The sequence below is a fragment of the Oryx dammah genome, unplaced genomic scaffold, assembly GCF_014754425.2.
Source record: "Oryx dammah isolate SB20612 unplaced genomic scaffold, SCBI_Odam_1.1 HiC_scaffold_2, whole genome shotgun sequence".
Classification (NCBI taxonomy): domain Eukaryota; kingdom Metazoa; phylum Chordata; class Mammalia; order Artiodactyla; family Bovidae; genus Oryx; species Oryx dammah.
In genome coordinates this window covers 30,253,565-30,275,581 of record NW_024070186.1, presented here as the reverse complement: position 1 = coordinate 30,275,581, position 22,017 = coordinate 30,253,565, and the positions used below count along the sequence as shown (strand labels likewise).

The window sequence follows — 22,017 nt, the reverse complement described above, 5'->3', positions numbered from 1 at the left end:
GGGAAAGCAAAACGCAGAGAAAACTGGGCTATTTGAAATCTTTACAAACCAGTAGCTTGGAAAAACTAACAACTGGTAAGACTTTTTTTAGTGATAAAACACCATTCCTCACCCTCACACAAGCACTACTTTGGATCCAAAAGCCCAATAATTAAGAGGAAAGATTTATAATATTGTTTTGCTCTTTAGTCAAATGCTATTTGATTTAATGCAGGTATAAATGTTATACTTCAATGAACTTACTCATGTACTTATTATATAGGGTAGATTAAAAAAAAATCAAATCAACTACTCATTAGGTTTAGAACTCTATGCTTTCCAGAAGTTAGAATATAAAATAATCATAAATTCCTCATGAATAATCATAATTCTACTTGCCCAGTCCTCTCTTTAGCAGAAAGAGAAAAAGGCAAAACAAACTCTAAGAACAATGTTTTTAAAAGTAATCATAATTTGGTACTAGTTTCTGTAACAACTAAAATCTTTTACCTTACTCTAAAAAATCATACTTACGCTTTAGAAATTTCTTAAGGTCATCAATGTACCCTTGATAGGACTCTGGATCAGACAGGCTGAATGAAAAATCCAACGCCGACACTGGTTTTGGAAAAACCATAAGTCCTATAGAGATAAGAGAAAACGGGGGAAATTAACTGCAGCAAATTCCTTTTTCTCTTTCCTTCTCCTTACACTCTTATCTCTAAAAAGGAAGGTCTCAATAAATTATGTGGACACTGTGTTCACAGGTAGATTGAGAGAACCACCAAGAACTCCCCAGTTATGTCTGACTACAAAAAGACATCTAAAAGGAAAGAATCCCAAAGTCTTGAAAGTCACTTCAGATAATACCAATTAGAAACCACCTCTAAATCTTAGAATTGCTCTGGTCCTTAGTGAAAAAACACAAATTTTACTTTGTACTTTCTACATTCATTTCCTATTCAGTGCTTTAGGGTTTGCCAATTTGTCATTAATATATGGAGAAAATTTTAGCAAACCAAAGTCTAAGCATTTTTGTCACTGAAATTACAGCTCTATGGAAACCTTCATAAAGATAGCGAACCTTATTCAACGTAAGAGGCCTATACAATTTAAAACCTATAATTAAATATTCTTCTTTCAATAATAAACACTGCTCTGTAACTAAAATGTAGTTCTCTCATACTGAATTGGCATATAACCACCAACAATTTCGTATCAGCAATCAACAACCGTGTCTCTAGAACATGTCTGCATGAGTTTATTAACAGAAAATATAAGCATGTTTATCTGCAACAAACACAATCAGGCTTCCAACTTTAAGCTTTCCTCGATTTAAAAGCATTAGATCTACGTTAAGTCTTGCACAAAAGGCTTAAAATTAAAAAAACCCTAAAATTTTCACTAGTCACTAAACATTCCCCATACATCAATTACTATAGATAAGTCTTGCGTTAAATCTGAAGATAAACAACAACCAAGGCTATTTTAGTTTTCATTAAAACTTCTCAGACATCTTATTCATATTATATCAAATCTATGTTTGTCAAATTCTAAATGCTTGCCTGTGTTGATTTGCAAGGCTCTTGAGTTAAACTCAACCTGACGCTACCCAATGATGATGAAACAATCAATGTTTCAAAAAGGCAGAGCAAGTCTTATTCCATATGTACACAAAAAAGCTCCAATTAGATACTACTTCAACATATCAGATCACTTGGATTTAGATGATCACAACTTTAGCTTCTCTTTGGGAGCTAACTACGAACACTTAAACACAGATCAGGGCTTCAGGGATCAGGTATTCTGGGGGTCATGCCCACAGCCGGAAGCCTAGTGTGCTGCAGTCCACAGGGTGGCCAAGAACAGGACACAACTTAACGACTGAACAACAAGAACATGCCCACAGCATGGTTGTATTAACGTGCTGCGCTTATCATTGCATCCTGTGAGGCAACATAATTTAAAATCCCATGGCAAAACTATAAACTTCTGATTCATTTAACATTTTCCAAATATTTAAGGAACTCAGTTTAAAACTATATACTTAAACGTATATTGAACACATTTTACTGCTTATATTATTCATGCAATTATAAATGGTTCAATATTTCTGAAATATATCAGCTTATGTTCAATAGTAAGGCAGCAAGAGAATTATCTCAGAATTCGTGTAGGGAGAAAAAAAACAGGGCTACAATGAGAGATGAGGAAAAAAATCAGGATAGAGCTGGTCCTAAATACATGGTCAAAAAGACTAACAGAGTTATTCATGATATTTTGATAAAATCAGCTACAGACAAAGGGAAAAAGCTGTTAGAACAAATTGGTTGGGGAAACTGGTTCATTCTTGCTGCTGCTATGGCTGAGAAGTCCACAAGGATCTACAGTTCCTCAGCCATGGTCCTAATGACATTCTGGACTGGATGAGTCTTTCTTGTGGGGGGTTTTCTCATGCATTGCAGGGATGTTCAGCAACACCAGTAGCGCGCCTGCAGTTGTGACAACCAAAAGTATCTTCAGAATGGCCCTGGGGGGCAAATCACAGCTGGAACAGAAGCAGTGCTAGACAGAAACCTACAGATTCCCACCTTCCCTGACTTATGTGCTCCCTTTGCCTGCTGCCAAATTGTACTCCTCCATGGAGAGCCATCCCTTTGCTACAATCTCAGGAAGCTGTTCATGTTTGTGGGAATCAGATACACTGGGGCTCTGGGCCTTACTGTTACCTACTTCCATAAAAACTGCCAGCAGCGTGAGGACAAGGAAGGCCCATATGCAACAACGAAGGCAGAGCTGGCATTCAAAAACAAACTTTAAAAAGAATAAATATGAGAAGGAGAAAATGTGATTTAAGTAAGTGGTCAAGATTTTTTTCTGTACTAAAGTACATTCTCCAGTATATTAGAGGAATTTTTTTTTCCATAAGACAATCAATAGAGAATAAACATATTAAGTACACACTCATTTTATTCTCTATTAATAGATCCTTATTTAATATTTCTTATCATTTCCATACTAAGCAATTAAAACCATAGTATTTTACAAGACCAATGCTTTAACCCAAGCTAGAGCTGAAATATATATAAGTAAATCACTCAGGGCAAAGTGAAACTGCTACTCAATAGTCATAAACATCACTCATACCTATATTCATCAATATGGCTTTACTTTAACTTTCAATATTTATTTCTGTTTACCCTTGGCAAAAGAGTCAAGACTTATCAGCCAAGTTTTTGTATCACTGTGTAAATATTAAAGGTCTTCATATCAGCGTAAATATTAAAGGTCTTTATATCTGCATGTAAATATTAAACAACAACAAAAAAAAACTTTCACATTATTTGACTCTGAAATTTAACATCTCCTACCTGCTCTATAATACAGACTCCCAGAAAAGATAAAATATAATGCAATTTTGTTAGAAGCCAGAATAATTACAACATAATTACCTGGACTAGGAATCTGGTCACGATATTTTGGAATCTCATCATTCAGAGTCTGAAGCATGGCCCACATTGTGAATGAAAAGAGTGCCGCCAAGAACCCATAAAAGACTAGGTAGAAGAGCAAGATCAAACCTGTAAAAGAAAACAAAACTCATAAAACTTGAAGATATACACATTGTGTGTGTTTGTCTATGTGTAATGAGGCCAAGGTGAAAAAACAAACCAACCATCGCAAGGCTAGGATTCCAAGCTTTGCCATGCACACAGCCAAGTATCTTCATATTCCAAACATGAATTTGTCCAAGCAAGGGGTAATTCAGCAGGTAGCACCCACCCATCCTGTGATCCCATCCCCTCCTAATACTTCCAAATACAAGCAGCTTCCACAGATCATACTGATTCAAGATCAGCGCTTGAAAATTCCAGCACATAAGGGAGTGTTTCCCAAAATGAATTTGATGCCCTCTAGAAAGACAGAAGATGATTTTAGGTTAGACAAACCCCCTTTATGTGTATATGACAAACTAAAAAAATGAGCATATCAACCCTGTATTTCATAATAATTATCTGCAGGAATTTGAGTTTTAAAAAGTGAGTTGATTTAAAGAATAGCCAGGAAGCATGCAGAGAAGGCAAGTCATGAAGATGGTTATCAATGAATCAAGTTTAGGAAATCCTGGCTGAGTGGAAGCCTCATGCAAAAGCGCAGAGAGGACGAGGTCAGAACAGGCACTCTGACCAGCGGGACTTGGCAACTCCACCGCTGAGCATGAAGCAGGAGCTGGCGCACACACGAGTTCCAACACAAAGGGCCTAACCTTCTTTTCTTCTTCACAATCTGGAAACACTAAAATCTATCCCAAGCCAGTGATTTCTTTTGTGAACATCTAGAATTATTCTTCTCAAATGTCTATATTCAAAGATCTAACACCGTAAGTGGTCACCATTAAGATTATATGCTACAATACATTGCTAACGTCACACATTTACATTTGAACATTTAAAAACTGATCCAAAAATATTCAATTAATTCCCAGGTATGGCAACAGTAAAGAACACTTAATTCCCCCAAGCTGAATTAACATCAGCTTTATTTTCCAGTCTTAACATAAACTTGCTCATCAATATTTGTCCTTGAAGAAAGGCTACAGCAGGCGTTCCCAACCTAGGATCCATGGACCCTTCACCCTCACCCATTCCCAGCAAAGGTGAACTTCAGAGCTTCTGAGACTTCTATAATAATACACTTCTGAATACATCCATTTTTCTCTGTGGAGTGGCTGCACAATATTCTTGTGATCCTCAAAAGACCCTGTGACCCCAAACACATTGTGGCAAAAGCTAGATAACTTTCATTTGTTACCTGCAGGCCAGAAAACTTAGGGGAAAACAGTTAAAGCAATTTCATCTGAATTCAGACTGGCATTCCCCATCCTCCCCCCCGCCCCAATTACCAGGAGGCCAAAATAGGGAGCGAAAGGACAGAGGAAAGAAAGGAGCACAGTATGTTCACCTCCAGACAGCAGCACTTCCCTACCACATAGAGCGATCCTGCTGCAGAAGAACAGAGGAAGACCAACCTCAAAGAAGTGACCAGTTTACTCTAAGGGAAAACCAAACAGGTAAAGCCCAAAAGCTGGCTTAATGAGATACAAGGGAAAAACCATTCTTTCAGATTTGGCTCTTTGTAGGAACTAACAGATAAATTCCTCTACACAGCAGGCCAGAGCACAAATACATAAATGTCATGAGTGGGGGCTGTGTTCCAATAAACGTCACTTAACAAAAACAGGCAGTCTGAGGCCACAGGAGTTTGTCAAATGATGAAGTTGATACTAAACTGGAAAAGTTTAACACAGAAGTGCTAAGAGTTTAGTTATTTAGCAGTGCATTAAAGTCATCTAAAAGTATTCTTATCATCCCATTTTCAATTTTGATTTTCAACTTCCAGGAAAAATAATGTAAATGAAATTTATAAAAGCAACAAGCAAATGAGCACATAGCAAGCACGAACAAAAATGTTAAAATTCCCTATATAGTCAGGTTCATAAAAACAGACACACAAATTAACAGCCATGTCCCAAACCTGATGCCATACACTGCTGCTGCTGCTGCTAAGTTGCTTCAGTCGTGTCCGACTCTGTGCGACCCCAGAGACGGCAGCCCACCAGGCTCCCCTGTCCCTGGGATTCTCCAGGCAAGAACACTGGAATGGGCTGCCATTTCCTTCTCCGATGCATGAAAGTGAAAAGTGAAAGTGAAGTCGCTCAGTCATGTCCGACTCTTTGCGACCCCATGGACTGCGGCCCACCAGGCTCCTTTGTCCATGGGATTTTCCAGGCAAGAATACTGGAGTGGGGTGCCATTGCCTTCTCCGGATGCCATATACTAGTGGCCATTAAGTCAATTGTGAATGTAGGTAGTGTACAACAAGTAAATAAGTGATTTCCAGCACTGAAGCCAATTTCCCCTACTTGATAAGATCCTATTGCCGAGAACCAAACTTAACACTGAAAAACTAAAATTAACCTCACTTATAAAAACCACATCAGGGCTTCCCTGATAGCTCAGTTGGTAAAGAATTCGCCTGTAATGCAGGAGACCCTGGTTCGATTCCTGGACTGGGAAGATCCCCTGGAGAAAGGACAGGCTAACCACTCCAGTACTCTTGGGCTTCTCTTGTGAGTCAGCTGGTCAAGAATCTCCTGCAAAGCAGGAGACCTGGGCTCGATCCCTGGGTTGGGAAGATCCCCTGGGAAGGGAAAGGCTTCACTCCAGCATTCTGGCCTAGAGAATTCCATGGACTATATAGTTCATGGGGTCGCAAAGAGTCGAACATGACTGAGTAACTTTCACTTTCATAAAAATCACTTATGAAAGACCACTCACAAGGATGGCAGTAACTTTTTATCAACTTAATCTTCTTCCTCTAAGGAAAAACAAACTGGAAAATAAAAACAGAAGTTATAAACTGCTGTACTTACACAGGGGTATCTTGCAGTTAGTTTACTCAGATGCATCCCTGACAATGATAGGGATAAAACTGAGGGTACCTTAGATAAGAACAGGCTTCCCTGGTGGCTCAGATGGTAAAGAATCTGCCTGCAATGCCGGAGACTTGGGTTTGACCCCTGGGATGGGGAAGATCCCCTAGAGAAGGGAATGGCTGCCCACTCTAGTATTCTTCCCTGGAGAATTCCATGGACAGAACAGCCCTCCATGGGGTCACAAAGAGCAGGACATGATAGCTCAGTTACAGGTAGGGCAGAGGGGACCTAATAAATGTGCCACGCCTGCCTCAGTGCTGGTTAATGTGAGCAAGGGAAGTCATTAGGCTTCAAGGCCTGGAAATCCACACTCGTTCAACACACTTTGAGACTGTATGATCTGACTCCCTACTTCTTGCTCAAACTTCCTCGTTATCTAGACACCAGAAAGACTATGGCTTATTCCCAGAGAATTTAGATAAGAAACAACTTTCCCTGGGTAAATAATATAGCAACCTGCTTACAGTTTTATGGACTGTAGCCTATCAGGCTCCTCAGTCCATGGAATTTTCCAGGCAAGAGTACTGGAGTGGGTTGCCATTTCCTTCTCCACGGGATCTTCCCGACCCAGGGATCGAACCCGAGTCTCCCACATTGCAGGGGCAGAAGCTTTTAAGGGCTTCCCTGGTGGCTCAGAGGTTAAAGCGTCTGCCTGCAATGCGGGAGACCAGGGTTCGATCCCTGGGTCGGGAAGATGCCCAGGAGAAGGAAATGGCAACTCATTCCAGTACTCTTGCTTGGAGAATCCCATGGACAGAGGAGCCTGGTAGGCTACAGTCCACAGGGTCGCAAAGAGTCGGGACACGACTGAGTGACTTCACTTTCACTTACAGTTTTAAAAAACCTTTTTTTTAAAGCAAAGGCAGGTATAACTTTTTTAAAAAAAATCAATTATATGGACAAGTACAAATTTAAAGTCTTTTGTAAGTTTAAATTTTTATAAGGAGCTATTTATTGAGGTATACTTCACATTTCATTCACTATGAGTGGAAGTGGTTGGTCATATGGTAACTGTTTAGTATTTTGAGTTAAGTGCTAGACAGTCTTCCACAGCAGCTGTAACATCCTACATTCCCACTGGCAGGACTCCATTTTCTTCACATCCTTATCAATACTTCCCAGTGGGTTAACTTGCATTTCCCTAATGACTAATGATGTCAAGCATCTTTTCATGAGCTTATTGGTCATTTGTGTCTTCTTGGGAGAACTGTCTGTTCAGATCGTTGGTCCATTTTTACACTGAATTGCCTTTTTATGTACGTTCTAACAGTTCTTCATACATTACAGACATGAGCCTTTTGTCATATACACGATGTACAACTATTTCCCCCCATTCTGTGGGTCGACTGTTCACTTTCATTAGTGTCCCTTAAAGCAGAAAAGTTCTTAATTAGAAGGAAGTCTAATTTACTTTTCTCCTTGGTTGCTTGGGTTTTTTTGTATTATATCTAAGATACCATTGCCTAAGCCAAAGTTAAGAAGACCTGTAGCTATGTTTTCTTCTAAGAATTCTTAGTTTTGGCTCAAGTTCGGATCTTTGATTCACTGTATGTTAATTTCTGCACATGGTATGAAGAAAGGAGAACCACAAACTTCCAGATGTACAGGCTGGATTTAGAAAAGGCAGAGGAACCAGAAATCAAATTGCCCACATCCACTGGATCATAGAAAAAGCAAGAGAATTCCAGAAAAAACGTCTGCTTCTGCTTCATTGACTATGCTAAAGCCTTTGACTGTGTGGATCACAACAAACCACGGAAAATTCTTAAAGAGATGATAATACCAGACCACCTTACCTGCTTCCCGAGAAACCTGTGTGCAGGTCAAGAAGCAACAGTTAGAACTGGACGTGGAACAGACTGGTTCCAAAGTAGGAAGTACATCAAGGAGTACATCTCAGCTGTATACTGTCACTCTGTTTATTTAAGAGTACATCATGCAAAATGCTGGGCTGGAAGAAGCACAAGCTGGAATCAAGATTGCCAGGAGAAAATATCAACAACCTCAGATATTACCATTCTAGGGGCAGGAAGTGAGGAGGAATGGAAGAGCTTATTGATGAGGATGAAAACAGGAGAGTGAAAAAGCTGGCTTAAAACTCAACATTCAGAAAACTAAGTTCATGGCATCTGGTCTTATTATTTTCATTTCATGACAAATAAAATAGGCTTGGTGGAAGCAGTGACAGATTTTCTTTTCTTGGGCTCCAAAACCACTGCGACTGAACAACAGCAAAGCAAGAATTCAATTACACTGTTTTGCATATTGATATCCTGCTGTCCCAGGACCACTTGTTTAAAAATCATTTGTTTCTCACTGAAAGAATCTTCTTAAACTAATTAGCACATTTTGCTGTTGTTTAGTCGCTAAGTCGGGTCAGACTCTTCGTGACCCCATGGTCTGCAGCACACCAGGCTCTTCCACTATCTCCTGGAGGGTTCTCAAATTCATGTTCATTGAATCAGTGATGCTATCTAACCCATCTCATCCTGTGCTGCCTGTTCTTTTGCCTTTGAACTATTTCTACAATTAAAAATACATGTGTGTATATACATATACACTCAAATTTTATATATTTATTTTAAAAATATGGTAGTATAAAAAAATATTAAACAAGATTAAATAACTTGCCTAAGATTAACCTACCAATAAGAGAAACTCCCAGACCAGTACCTCTCCATGTGGCACCTTGCCTGGTCTGCTCTCCCTGGGAGCCTCAAGCTATTACCTTCTGCAATCAAAACTCCCCTTCTCTGAAGTGCATCATGCAAGCATTCTGTGTTACTTCGGGTGACAAAAATTTACATGGAATAAGGTATCTGTTCCTGTTCTCCAAGAGTCCAGTTACAAGCAACAGACATATAAACAAAAAGAAAGAATTAACTGCCTCTAACAGGAAGAGGAAGGAAAGGATTTCATCAGAGAAGGACTCCCAGAAAAAAGCAAGTTGGCTCACCAAAATGGAGAACAGGAGGACGCTCTGGGCCAAAGACTAGATGACTCCACAGCAGGAGTAGCCAGGTGAGTGTAACTTTGTGCCTCCCCCCAACACACTCCTGGTGCCCAGCAACTACACACACACACACACCCCAACCGTGGTACCCATCAACTACCAACAGTAGCAGCAACATCTACTCTTTAAGAGGAGCAGGGAGCATGGGACAGGGGGAGTGGGAGGAGGTTGGGATTTAAAAACTGGCCCAGGTATTGGATGGGTTGGTAAAAACCTCAAGGAGTGGAGGGAATCTCCATACCTCAACCAGTTCTTGGGTACTTCTGCCTCATCCCTGAATGCTGTGACAGGAAAGTCTAAATACAAACAGGAGGTGCAGAGAACCAATAATTACCAAATATTTGAGGAAAAACTAATCCAATAAAGTACCAAACGCAACAAAGAAAGTATAACGAAAATTTACAAAGTGGACTTCTACATAAGCTTTGAATTAAAAAAACAAAACATGAAATATTCAAAATACAAAACAATAATGCAGCCAAAGCAGAACACAAAGGAAAATCCATAGCTTTATATGGATTCACTAAAAAAACCCTAAGACTAACTAAAAAAGTCAGGTTTTAAATTCAAGACTAAAATAAATTCAAGGGAAAGTAAGAGAGATTTAAGATACTATCATAAGTTAATGGAAACAAATGCATTTAATTTGATCAACAAAACCAGTTTCCAACTAGTAAACTTGAGAATAAATTGAAATATATGGTTTTGTGAGAAAATAAACATTTGCAAATCAGAAGTTTTTACAAAACAATAAACAGAGCTCTATTCCTAAAAGAGATACCACATCCAAATGGTTTTAGTTAGTTCTCCCAATTTTCAAGAAATAGATTCTTTTTCTATACATAAGCTATCTCTTTTGGATGCTCCATACGTTACCTAAATCTTTTTAAGGCTAGCACTCTCCAGACACCAAAACTAAACAGCCAGTAGTTACACAAGTCTCACACATTATATTTTATTTTACAAATGCTTACACAGAACTTACATATTATAATGTGATAATGACAAAGGAACAAAGATATAAATTAGTAACAAAACGCAATATCCAAGAAAGGATCCATGTAAAATGGATGTAAAAAAGTTGGCATTTCAAATCAGTGAGGAAATGATGGGTTATTCAATATACTTTAGGATAAGTGGTCAGGAACACTGTATAAAAGATTGTTAAGTTTGTAATAATATTTATTTAAACAAGTACAATTTTTAAAAGAATTAAGTGAACATGCATAAACCTCACCTAGATTCTACATAAGTAGACAATCTACTATATCTTTTCAATAATTACCATCTATTTTTTTATGCATTTCAAGTTGTAGATGTTAGTACACTTAACCACTGAACACTTCAACATGCATATTAACTAAAACAGAGGGAAAAATTACATTCAGTGAAATATGCGAATCTCCAAAGTACTATGACATGGATTTTTGACAAATGCATTCACCTCTATGATACAACCTGCTATCAAGACACAGAAGATTGCCATCATCCTATAAAGTTCTCTCATGCCCCTTCCCAGTCAATCCCCAGGCCCATCCTAGAAGCAAGCCAAGCACTGTTCTGGGCTTTTTTTCCACCATAGGTAAGTATTGCTTGGTTTAGAATTTCAAAGAAATGAAATGATATAGTACATTCTCTTCAGTAAAGCTTATTTTCTGCTTAGCCTAATTGTGGGATTCACTCAGGTTTTCCATTATTTGTAGTTTGTTCTTTTTTTTGGACTGTTGAGTAGTATTTCCACCATGTGGACACTGGTTTGTTTATCCATTTTACTGAACACCTGGGCTATTTCCAGTTTGAAGCTACTATGAATATTTTCATGTATTTCTGTGGACATATGTTTTCATTTCTCTTGGGTAAATATCTAGAACTGCTGGGGCATGGGTAAGTGTATATTTACTTTTATAGGAAACTGCCAGACTTTTATCCAATGGGGATATGCCACATATGTTTTAAAAGTATTATCGGTAACAGTGATTGCCCAGGGAAGAAACTGAGGATGACAGTGGGCTTGCTGACTACTCACTGTAAAAATTCAAATAATGAAGTGACTTTTGTTATATGAAAAGAACAAAGCCAAGAGTTCACACATTTTAAGACCCCATTCAGTTTTCTTGGATTAGCCTATACTGAACCACAAACTTCTAAAGCATAGCTCAGCAAATCTCAGCTGCTGCCTGTTTTGTAAATAAAATACTGAAACACAGTTAGGCCACTAGTTTACATATTGTTTAAGGCCATTTCAAGCTACTAATAGCAGAGGTGAGTAGTTGTAACAGACATTGCCTGGCTGGCAGAGCCTAAAATATTACCTGGTCCTTTGAAGAAAAAGTTTGCAGCCTCCAGTTCAAAAGCCTTTGTTTTTCATTCCCAAGTGACACCTGAAACTATCTCATGCAACTTTTCCCTTAAAGAAGAAACTGAGACCAAAAGATTTTTTGTAATGACTTGTCTAAGCTTAGAGATGTAGAATTCTAATTCAGGTCTACCTCAGTATTCTGGTAAACTTCTAAACTTACCAAGTAAAAATACATATGCCCATAGGCTCACTTTGACTATAATGCCCTATCTGGAAACTCAAAATGAATTAGAAATTTAGTGGAATAGAAAGAATCATGGTGAGCTGAGGGGAATTATGAACAAGTTTCTCCACAAACAAGACTTTCACAGTATGGAGCTATGTCAATTAATCCATAATACTCTCAACTTCATTCAGCCCAACGAATAGGTGAATCACAAGTGGAAACTGACTAAATGACAATTTATCAAAAAAAGAGTTTAGTGTTTACTATGTGCTAGATGCTGTAGGGCTATAATATGCACCTGTAAGGCCTGCTCCGTGAGAACATCCAGTTAGTAGAAGCAACATATATAAACAACTCTGATCCAGCGTACAAAGTTGTTAGGTGTCACAGATGATAAATGCCATATCCTCTTCATCTGGGCAAGTCAGAGAAGGCTTGTGGCAGAGCTGGCCCTGGATGCAGGAATCAGGGGAGAATTTACGATGCAGTGAATGGCACGGGAGAGGGAATGAGCAGGGCACTCCAGGCCAGGGGGCCTTAGATATAGCCATTTGGCTATGACACGTGGTATGTGGGGTGTACGGTATAAAATGACAGATTATATAAGGTTGGAAATATAGTTCTAAGCCAACATGTAATACACCTGGAATACCAGGCTACCGGGAACTGATTTAAACCTGAAAGCAGTGGGGATCCAAATACTTTTGGGGTATGAGAAGTACCTTGATCAAAGCTGCAGCCTTAGAAATCAATCTGAAACAGGGTGGTTGTACACAATAATTCCAACTGATGCCCAGGATCTTTCTGGGACTGCACCAGAAGTTAAGAGCCCACCTTCCCCAGTCAACAACACTACACATTTTTTTTCAACAGCAGATAAAGGTCGGAAAGTCAATGGCCCCATTTAAACTTGGAACAATTTTGAAAGAAAGTTACAAAAAGATCTTCATCTGGTCCTTCAAGTTTTTTTCATCAGAGAATTTACAAGAAAAGACACTACCAGATCCTTAAAAAGTGGGGCAGGGTTGGTGGGAATGTTAAGGGCTATGCAATTTGCAACAGGTGGTTAGCATTTAGAATGCCAGGAAAAACAAGCCCCCTGGGGTTCCTCTGAATGTGTGCCTGTTCACAAGATACTTCAGGGTGGGGTGAGGTGAGTGAGTGGTGAGAAGGTCAGAGAAAATTCATTCCCGGATTAACTGCAGCAGTGGTAATGAGCTATGGGTCACCAAGAGATTCTAAAAATGTGGAAGTAGGACTATGCCTAGTGACAGTCTTCAAGAATTGCAAACAAAGATGTAACTCAGAACTCCAATGGAAGAAGGGGAAAGAGCTCTGTTTATCAGTTGATTAGTAAGGTAGTGGAGCTGTCTAAGCCTCACTCTCAGATTTATGGAATATGCAAGAAGCAACTGGAATCTGAGAGATGTTAACCAAGAAGTAAAATTTATCAGTAATTTTTGCAGTTGTTTTGAGATGAAAAAAATGAAGAGAAAACAAAGCTTAATACAGTGCCTGGGAAACATACTTTAGGAACCAAGAGAATCAGAAAAAGTCTGGTGAGAGAAGTATGGAGTGGGAGTAAGGACCACTTTCATGGGCCAGACACTGACAACAGTGACAACAGGCCAGAAACTGCCAAAAGAAAAGTACCTCACTTTGTGGACGAGGGTCTATTTCTTAGCATGGCATCAGCAAAATACTAGGAGTAAGTTGTACTTAAGCACCAGCTCCACCAATGGCTCTGTTTACTGAGATATGGGGAGGTTGTTAAGTCAGAAAATTCTTTTCAAAAATATTACTAAATAGCACCTGTAGGGAGAGGAAGACACTATTAAATAAACCCTCATTACATCTGAGAGCAGGTAAGTTTAAAAAGAAAAAGCCTCTAGGAAGTTCTCATAAGAGCCATAAGAAGCTGAACAGAGCAATAAAATAGGACACAGGAGACAGGATAATAACCCTGGTTCTGTTATTCTAATCAGATGCACGACCTAGGCATGTCAAACTCAGCCGAGCCTCCCATGAGAAAATTAAATGGAAACTTTTTCTGAATCCAAGTGTGCCAGAAAAAAAAAAAAAAAAGGAAAATGCTCAAATATCGGGTAAATCTTTAAGCAATGATATACCAAAACCAAAGACACTAAAAAGTGCTGCAGAAGACTAATTACATTTAACTAGACTGGGAACATTTCACAATACTGCTCTTTCATTCAACCAATTTTTACTACATTCCCACTAAGTGCAAGCAATAGGTTAGGTGTTAGGGAATTCCAGAGGAGTAAGATGTGAATAAGAAGCTTCAGCCTAACAAATGCATTTTGAAGCATAAATGCTCTACTCGAAAAAGGGATCACTGGATACACTGGAGCACTTGACACTGTCTCAAAGCAAAAAATGACTCAAAAATGTTTACCAGAGGTCAGGCTGTCAAAGCTGACATCTGAGTAACTAGATCAAGGCGAAGGAAGAAGGGGTTCAGAATCTAGGAAACAGGCCCCAAAATGATGGGAGAGAACTATGTACAACAGTAGATGACAAGAGAGAAAAATCCCAAGTCTGCAAATAGTCTGCACATGATGCTAAGGAGCCGGAGGGCAATAGAGATTTACATGAAGAGGTGGCTGTGAAACAGCCCACTGAAGATTTCCAACAGGCAATCTTTAAAGATTCCGACAGGTTTTAAGAATGCAAAACAAGCCTTAGGGACCAGAAATGCAGTTTGTAAGCCCCAACATAGATATGATACCTAAAGTCACCAGAAACCTAAGTTCTAGCAGAGTGTGTGGACAGTCCCCACAGAGGTGACGGAAAGTGCCAAGGATACCCCCAACACATCAACCTCTAAGAAAGAGGTAGAGGAATAAAAACCACTCCCCTTAAATTTTAAGTGATAAAACCAGGTAGCTAACTGTACATTTTCACTTATTTATACATTTGAAAAAACTTTATACATAGGAAAATGTTAACAATGGTTATTCTATGTAGTCAAAGATGACAGATTTTACTTCAAAATCAATGTAATGAATGCCTAATTAGAAAATAATGAATTTATCTTCCAAAGTAAATTTTGTTCTTCTTTTATGACAGAATTTTTTTTAAAAATGCTAGGTTAGTAGAGGCAGTCTATAAAGGGGGAGGGGAAGGGGAATAGATATCCCCCAAGAGTAACCTTCACTTTTAAAAAATTATTGTACAAATGATTTTTTTTTTCCCTTTTCATACAGTTGTACTGCCAAGTACTTTGGCACACTGTAATAAAATTGTTTGGAAAATAAAAGCATTAAATGATCTTTAAATATGATGATACACCACAGTGAAGATGTTACTAAGGACAGGAGGGTTTTTTTTAAGCTGTTTTTAATACAACTAATTCTAAAGCTGCAAATTCAAAAGTCAATTTCAAAGAAATCAAATTATTTTGGGGGTGAGGGGAGGCTGCTCTGTAACACAGTAAAGCATGTACTACTGTGATCACATAGCCTGGTGGGCTACAGTCCCTGGGATCGCAGTCAGACACGACTTAGCGACTGCGCAGGCACCACACTATTATTACAGGTATCTGGACTGTAACACACACACCTCCCCCTCCCTCCCACTGTCAATCCAAGTGCTGCCTCCTGCCAGGTGATGGCTCAGTCAGCCTCAGCAGTCGCTGCTGCCACACCCACCACTTGACCTTCATCTACAGTCAGCCCACAGGGTAAGGCAAGGCCTGTTACTTTTCCAACAGTGCAAATTTTTGTAAAGTTTCTTTGATACAACATTCCACCAGACAAAGAATATCCTACAAAACTGGGAAAATAAACACACTTGCCTTCTCCCCTACAGTCAAACACACAAGACTGGGATGGAGCCTGATCTCCAAAGCAGAGCATTTACTGAGGCATGACCCAGAATGGGCAGGTGATCGAAAAAAACTGCAATTCATGGGCCCAGAATGAAAGAGAAGCATATGAACAAAATGTAGATGTTAGTAGTAGTTTTACTCCAGAATCCTGACCCTGCTTGGAATCAGTACCTTGAGTTTAAGATTAACATTAACGCATCTGCTGCGATAAGATAATGAAGGCCAAAGAAGCACACAGGCAGATGTCATTAAATGACAGCATGTCATGGGTTTCCCTGGTGACTCAGATGGTAATAATCTGCTTGCAATGCAGGAGACCCAGGTTCGATCCCTGGTTGGGGAAGATCCCTTGGAGAAGGGAATGGTTACCCAGTCCAGTATTCTTGCCTGTAGAATTCCATGGACAGAGGAGTCTGGTGGTCTACAGTACATGGGCTCGCAAAGAGTTAGAACACAACTGAGTGACTAATACTTTCACTACTCCTGACTTGCCCTTACGTTCAGCCTGGATATCAGCTCTTAGGAACACTTTGATCACCTACACGGTATGCATTAGAAAGCCGTGAAAATGGAATAAAGTACATGTATATAAGCATTCGGAAACTGCTGAAACCAAGGGTAACACATTAGCCAAACATACAAGAAGCTAGTCAAAATCCTCACACAGCTGTTTTAAAGACCGCAATGACATGGATCATGAGGTATTTTCACTTTATCTCAAATGTAAAGAGCAAGACTGCTTCTTAAATATTAATATATAGTGCACTTGGAAAGGAACCTCACTTGGGACAAATGTGCTGAAGACTTGAATGTAAAAGATAAAATCAGGAAACATCTTAAATGAATGTCTTTACAGAACCCTTGAGGGAGAGAAAGGCCGTCTCTATACGCCAGCAGCCCAGCAAATCTACCCAGGTCAAAAAAAGATGTAATAATCCCCTCCTTCATTAATTTCAAAAGCAAAAGAAAACATCTGCACAAATGAGGTTTAAAAAGAAAAAAAAACTATAACACGCTTTCGGAATATAAAAGGTACACAGATTACCCGCAACCCAGAAATTCCACCAGTAGAAACATATTTCAAGGAAATCAATTTACAAAAATGCACAAGGATAAAGGAATGGGGGGAGGGGGGCCCAGTACATACAATATGCACTGGTTTAAAAAAAAAAATGAAGAATTACTTCTATTATCATAGGTATCTCCCATGTATACATAAGATACATGTTAGACTAAAAAAAAAAAACAGTACATCTAACTACACAATGGAACAGCTATTAAAAATGATATAGATCTTTATTTAATAACACAGGAAGAGGCCCACAATATACTCAAAAGATTATAAAGCAACATTTACTGTATGATCCCTGTTAAAAAATTAATAACATTATATGCATTAAGTCTGCCCACACATGTACTGAAATATGCATAGTGGACTTCTCCAGTTGGAAAGATCCCCTGGAGAAGGGAATGGCTACCCACTCTGGTATCCTTGCCTGGAGAATTCCATGGACAGAGGAGCCCAATGGGCTACACTCCATGGGGATGCAAAGAGTCCACACTACTGAGTGTCTAACAGGGGTAATGAGATCAGGCAACTCACTCATACACTGCCTTTCGGATAAAGAAAGGCCAGAGGATACGCTTTCTCCAGGTGTACCCCATACTTGAGGGAATACAGCGTTGATTCCAGCCTACAGGCACCACTCCCCCACATCTCCTTGGAGTGTCCTTATGCCAGCTGGGACAAGATTATGGACAGTTTTCACCTATTTATGCCATTCAGTGCTGGCTTACTATTATTACAATAAATGCAGAAATTTACGAACTGAACTGACAATTTCCATTTTGAAAATAAAAAGTCTCGCCTTCATTCTTCTAAATCTAATCCCAACTTCACCTGTACTCCTTCCACTGCCCTTACATAATCCCGCATTCTCTGATACCAAATAAAATCTCTATCCCAACAGCATGTAATACAGAGGTTAAAGAGCACACCCTACATTAAGAAATGTCATTCAAAAAAAAAAAAAAAAGAAATGTCATTCTAACAAAGTGAAGATACTTAGTACTGGAACGAAGAAAGGTAGTCTACACAAATTCATCCCTCTTCACTACTCAAATATTCCTTCAGCAAAAAGTTAGTACACTCTAAAAACAAAAATAACTGTTTACAGCCCCCCCCCATTTAATTCTAAATGCAAGATCTATTTCCTCATCACACTAGTGGGTTCCCCATAGACAGCCATTTGAATAAAAATCGTGATTACCATGCAGTGAGGCAAGGCATCTGTAAAATAATACAACCGCTGGACTAGGATTAAAGGACAACTGGGTTCTTTTCTTGGCTCTGTGGAATATATAATTTTACACAAACAAAATCACAACCTCTCTGGGGCTCATTTTTCTCATCTCTGAAGCAGGGTTTGGGCTAAAAAAAAAAAAAACCCTCCAAGGCCCCCTTGCAACTTGTGATAGGGCTTTAAGCCGCCTTTCTATTCTAGAAGAGCCGATTTCAAGTAGCAGCAACAGTTTATTTCCTAAGTCAAAGCTAATTCACTCTCTTCATGCTTCTCTTCAAAGTGTCGTGCTCAAATAGTTCTCCAGTCTAGAAATACTCTCACGCAGAAAAGTCTGTCATGACCAACTAACAAAATACTTTTCAAAAGAAAAAAAAATTGGTTTACTTAAGTTTAAAGGAGGGGAGCACTAGTCGGGGGGAGTACTAGTCCTTATTCAGACGTTAACAGTTTTTCCAAAAAAAGAGGCACTCGAAGGCAGCACCACACTGACGGATGGTTTAAATATTTCTTTTAAAACAAAGAACCCATGCAGAGGAAAACTGCTAGCAAATACAATCATCACACCTTTTGAAGGCACAGGGTTAAAAAAACAAACAAACAAAAAAACAAACCGTGCCTTTTAGACCGAATTTATTTTCCCCCAATGAACCACGCTGGTAAGGAAGAAAACCTGTGTCACTAAAAAGGAATTAGGAAGGAAGCAACCTTTTTAAGGGTCTTTTCACCGGACAAATTCAACTGCATTTTCGGGTACCGTGTACTTGTGTGCTTAACACAGTCGTGCAGCCCACACACTGAACACTCGTTCCCACTCTTCCGACCGGCTGGGGTGGCAGCGTGGACGAGTCACAAGATAGCGGCGGGAGTGGAAATTTCCTCTCCCCGGGTGTGGGGCAGGGTCTAGCTTCCCCGAACCGCTGGGCGCCGCCGGCCGCCTGCCTCCACCAGGGCCTCTCGGGGCCGGCGCGCTCCGTACAAAGGAGGCCGGGCGCTCGGCCCCCACGCGCTCCGGGCTCCGGGCAGCGGTCCCCGGCTTCCGGCGCCTCAGGCCCCGGCAGCACGTGCGCCCGCTCCCGGCCGGGAGGAAGGAACCGGCGCGGCTCGGCGGGGGCTGCCAGCGGGCCCCGCCGCCTCGCCCGCCCGCCGGCCCCGCGAGAAATGAATGGGGCCACGCTACTCCTCTGCCGCCGCTGCCGCTCGCGTTCCAGTCTGGCGGCCGAGACGAAGACCGCTGCGGGCGGCGGTGGCTCCTGGGGCCCCCAAGCGGGGAGCTGCCTCCCGCCCTCCCTTCCCACCCGACCCCACCCGGCGTCCCCTCAGACCGCGGCCGGCCCGGGTGCCCAACCGTCGCCCGCTCACCCCAGCTCTTGGCTGTGCGCCCCAGGAATTCTCCGGTTGTCCGGTTGTAGATGAAGAGCTTCCACTCGGCCAGGCTTTGGTTGAAGGACTTCTTGTCTGTCTTCGTCATGGTGTGTGTGCCGACGGCGAGAGGAGCGGCGGCCGCGGGGGTGGAAGCGGCGAGGAGCGCGGAGGCGCGTCCCGGCACGAGCGGGGAAGCCCGGCGGCGGCGGCGGAAAGCGGGACGGCAGAGGCAACCTTCTCGCTGCGGTGAGCGCTCAAGCAGACTGCGCTGCGCCGCGCCGAGCCGGGGCCGCCGCTCCGGCCGCGGGAGCCTGACGTCTCCGCCCTCCACAGCCAATCCCCGCGCTGTTCAGGCCCCGCCGCCGCCGCCTCCGCCGCCGCCGCCGCCGCCGCCACCGCCTCCCGCCTCCCGCCCGCGGCTGGGCGCAGCCGGACGCGGCGACAACGCCCCGCCCATTGCCCCGCCCCCGCCCCAGCCCCAGCCCCGCCCCTCCCCGCGGTACCCGGCCGGGCTCCGGGACGCTCTGGGTTCCTTCATCCCTGGCCGGAGGAAGCGAAAACTGTGCAAAGCAACTTAAAAAAAAAAAAAAAGTCATGAGAGCTTAATAAGAAGCAGGTTTATAATGACAAGCAAAAGATGAGCGTCCCTGACCCGCAGGTTTCTCAGAAGGAGGACTCTGGGGAGATGCTGCGGGCGACCGGGACCCGGGGTCCCCTCGCTTCTTTGCCTGCTTGCGGCGCGGGACAAGAAGAGCGCGGAAACTACTCCAGTCAGCTAAGTCGCCTTCACCGAGAAGGGGACCTCACCCCTCTCTCCACAAACCGTTTCCAGGCGTTCTCCTCTGAGCTTTATGACGTGACTAAAAGGTAGTCGGCTGTAGTTTTTCGTGAAGGTGTTTGATGTACTACATACCGCTGCTCAGAGGACGCCCTGACTTGGCTCTTTTGAAGGAGTCAACTAGGAATCTTAGGTCAATGGGGATTTCATCCAAAGTTTGCCAGTATTAAGTAAGTTCAGTATAGTTTTCTCCAGTTTTAATTGAATTTATCAGTGAAACCAATACATATGTTTTCCTGAAGTTCCTATCAGCTGTTAAGACCTGCTTTTTCTCAAACACTCAGGCGCTACAGGAAATCAATTCTTCGTCTAGCCCAAATAATGTTCCTGACTTTTCATCTTTTCCACTCCCTTTGGTCAGAGCTGAGGGTGCAGTCGTTGTTTTCCTACACGAGGTGGAGCTGAAGAGTACCGTGCTCTGAGACGTGACAGCATGAAAAAATTTAAATGGGAGTTTGGGCAGGAGGTGGGGGGTTGTTTTGTTTTGTTTTTAGAGAACAGAAATAGAGCACCGCCTCTGTTTTATCAGCAAATAAAAATTATGAATGAAGGGATGTAGCACACACCTTATTGTTTGAAATGATTCATTGTAGCCCATCAGTTTAAACAGCCTGCAAATGCATTGAAGGAGTAAATGCATAACAAAATTCTGGCATTTCTCTTGTTTCCTCACTTTGTTTATCAAAGCAAGGAATTATGTCTCACAAATGGAAAAGGGATAGAAGAATATATTATTATAAAGTGATTTTCCCCTGTGCTTAGGAAAGCTAAATTTATAATTATGACCAAATCCAGTTATTCTGTCAGACCAATGACAGCAAAAGATTTGTAGAAGCCTTTTGTAAAGTTTGGCATGAAAATGGTATTAGAAATAGCAAAATATTGTGCAAGCAAACTAGAATGTATCTCTACAGTTCCTAAATAAGGTTGGAAAGGACCTGAGGAATGGAAGTAGTTAACTATTTTTGTCTCATTTACAATCGAACTACGAATTAGAGGACAGCTAAAATATTGGTAGAGTTGGTAGTGGGCTTTCTAGTTTGGGCAACAGTAAAGATGCAGAGTCTGTTTGAAATAAAATATAAAACCATCTGCTTTATTGATATTGTGTGTGTGTTAACAAGCACACTTCGGGAAGTAACCTGGCGCACACAGCAGAAGCATGGTAAACAAGAACATTATGAAATAGCGTTTCAAAGATATTGAACGCTGCCAGATATCTGTAGTTTGTATATTTTTAATGGTCATTAATATGCTTTTCATACATAATGCTTTTCCAGTTAAGTAAATAAAAATATAATTCAGTAATTGTTTTCAAAATTCATGCCTAGCTTAGTGTAATAACTAACCGATTTCAGTTTGGGGAAAAGTTTACATCCTAATTCAAAACACAGCAACTATTTGTTTCTCTGATACATGATTCTTGAGCATTACTTGGAAGAGAATATACTAAGTGTGTTGGGGGATATTGGCCCACCAGGTGTGAGCAGATGAAATATCAAATTTAATCACAGTCTTATTCCCTCTAGATTTACTTTACTCTCCCCTGTGAAAGCAAAGTTATTTTGGATTTCCCTGGTGATACAGTGGTAGTCGGGGTGGCCGAGTTGGAGTAGTAAATGGCAACCCACTCCAGTATCCTTGCCTGGAA

At 41.0% G+C, this 22,017-nt stretch overlaps 1 protein-coding gene across 1 annotated transcript in view; it reads right to left on the bottom strand.

The window, feature by feature from the left end:
• The window catches only part of ATP1B3 (ATPase Na+/K+ transporting subunit beta 3), a 34,827-nt gene extending 14,945 nt beyond the window's left edge, over positions 1-19,882 (bottom strand). The window contains exons 1-3 of the mRNA XM_040233980.1: positions 19,526-19,882; positions 3,432-3,560; positions 514-621 (exon numbers count right to left, since the gene is read on the bottom strand). Coding sequence (XP_040089914.1) covers positions 514-621; positions 3,432-3,560; positions 19,526-19,634 — 346 coding nt within the window. The 5' untranslated portion in view covers positions 19,635-19,882. The remainder of the gene's footprint in view (positions 1-513; positions 622-3,431; positions 3,561-19,525) is intronic.
• Positions 19,883-22,017: the final 2,135 nt, after the last annotated feature.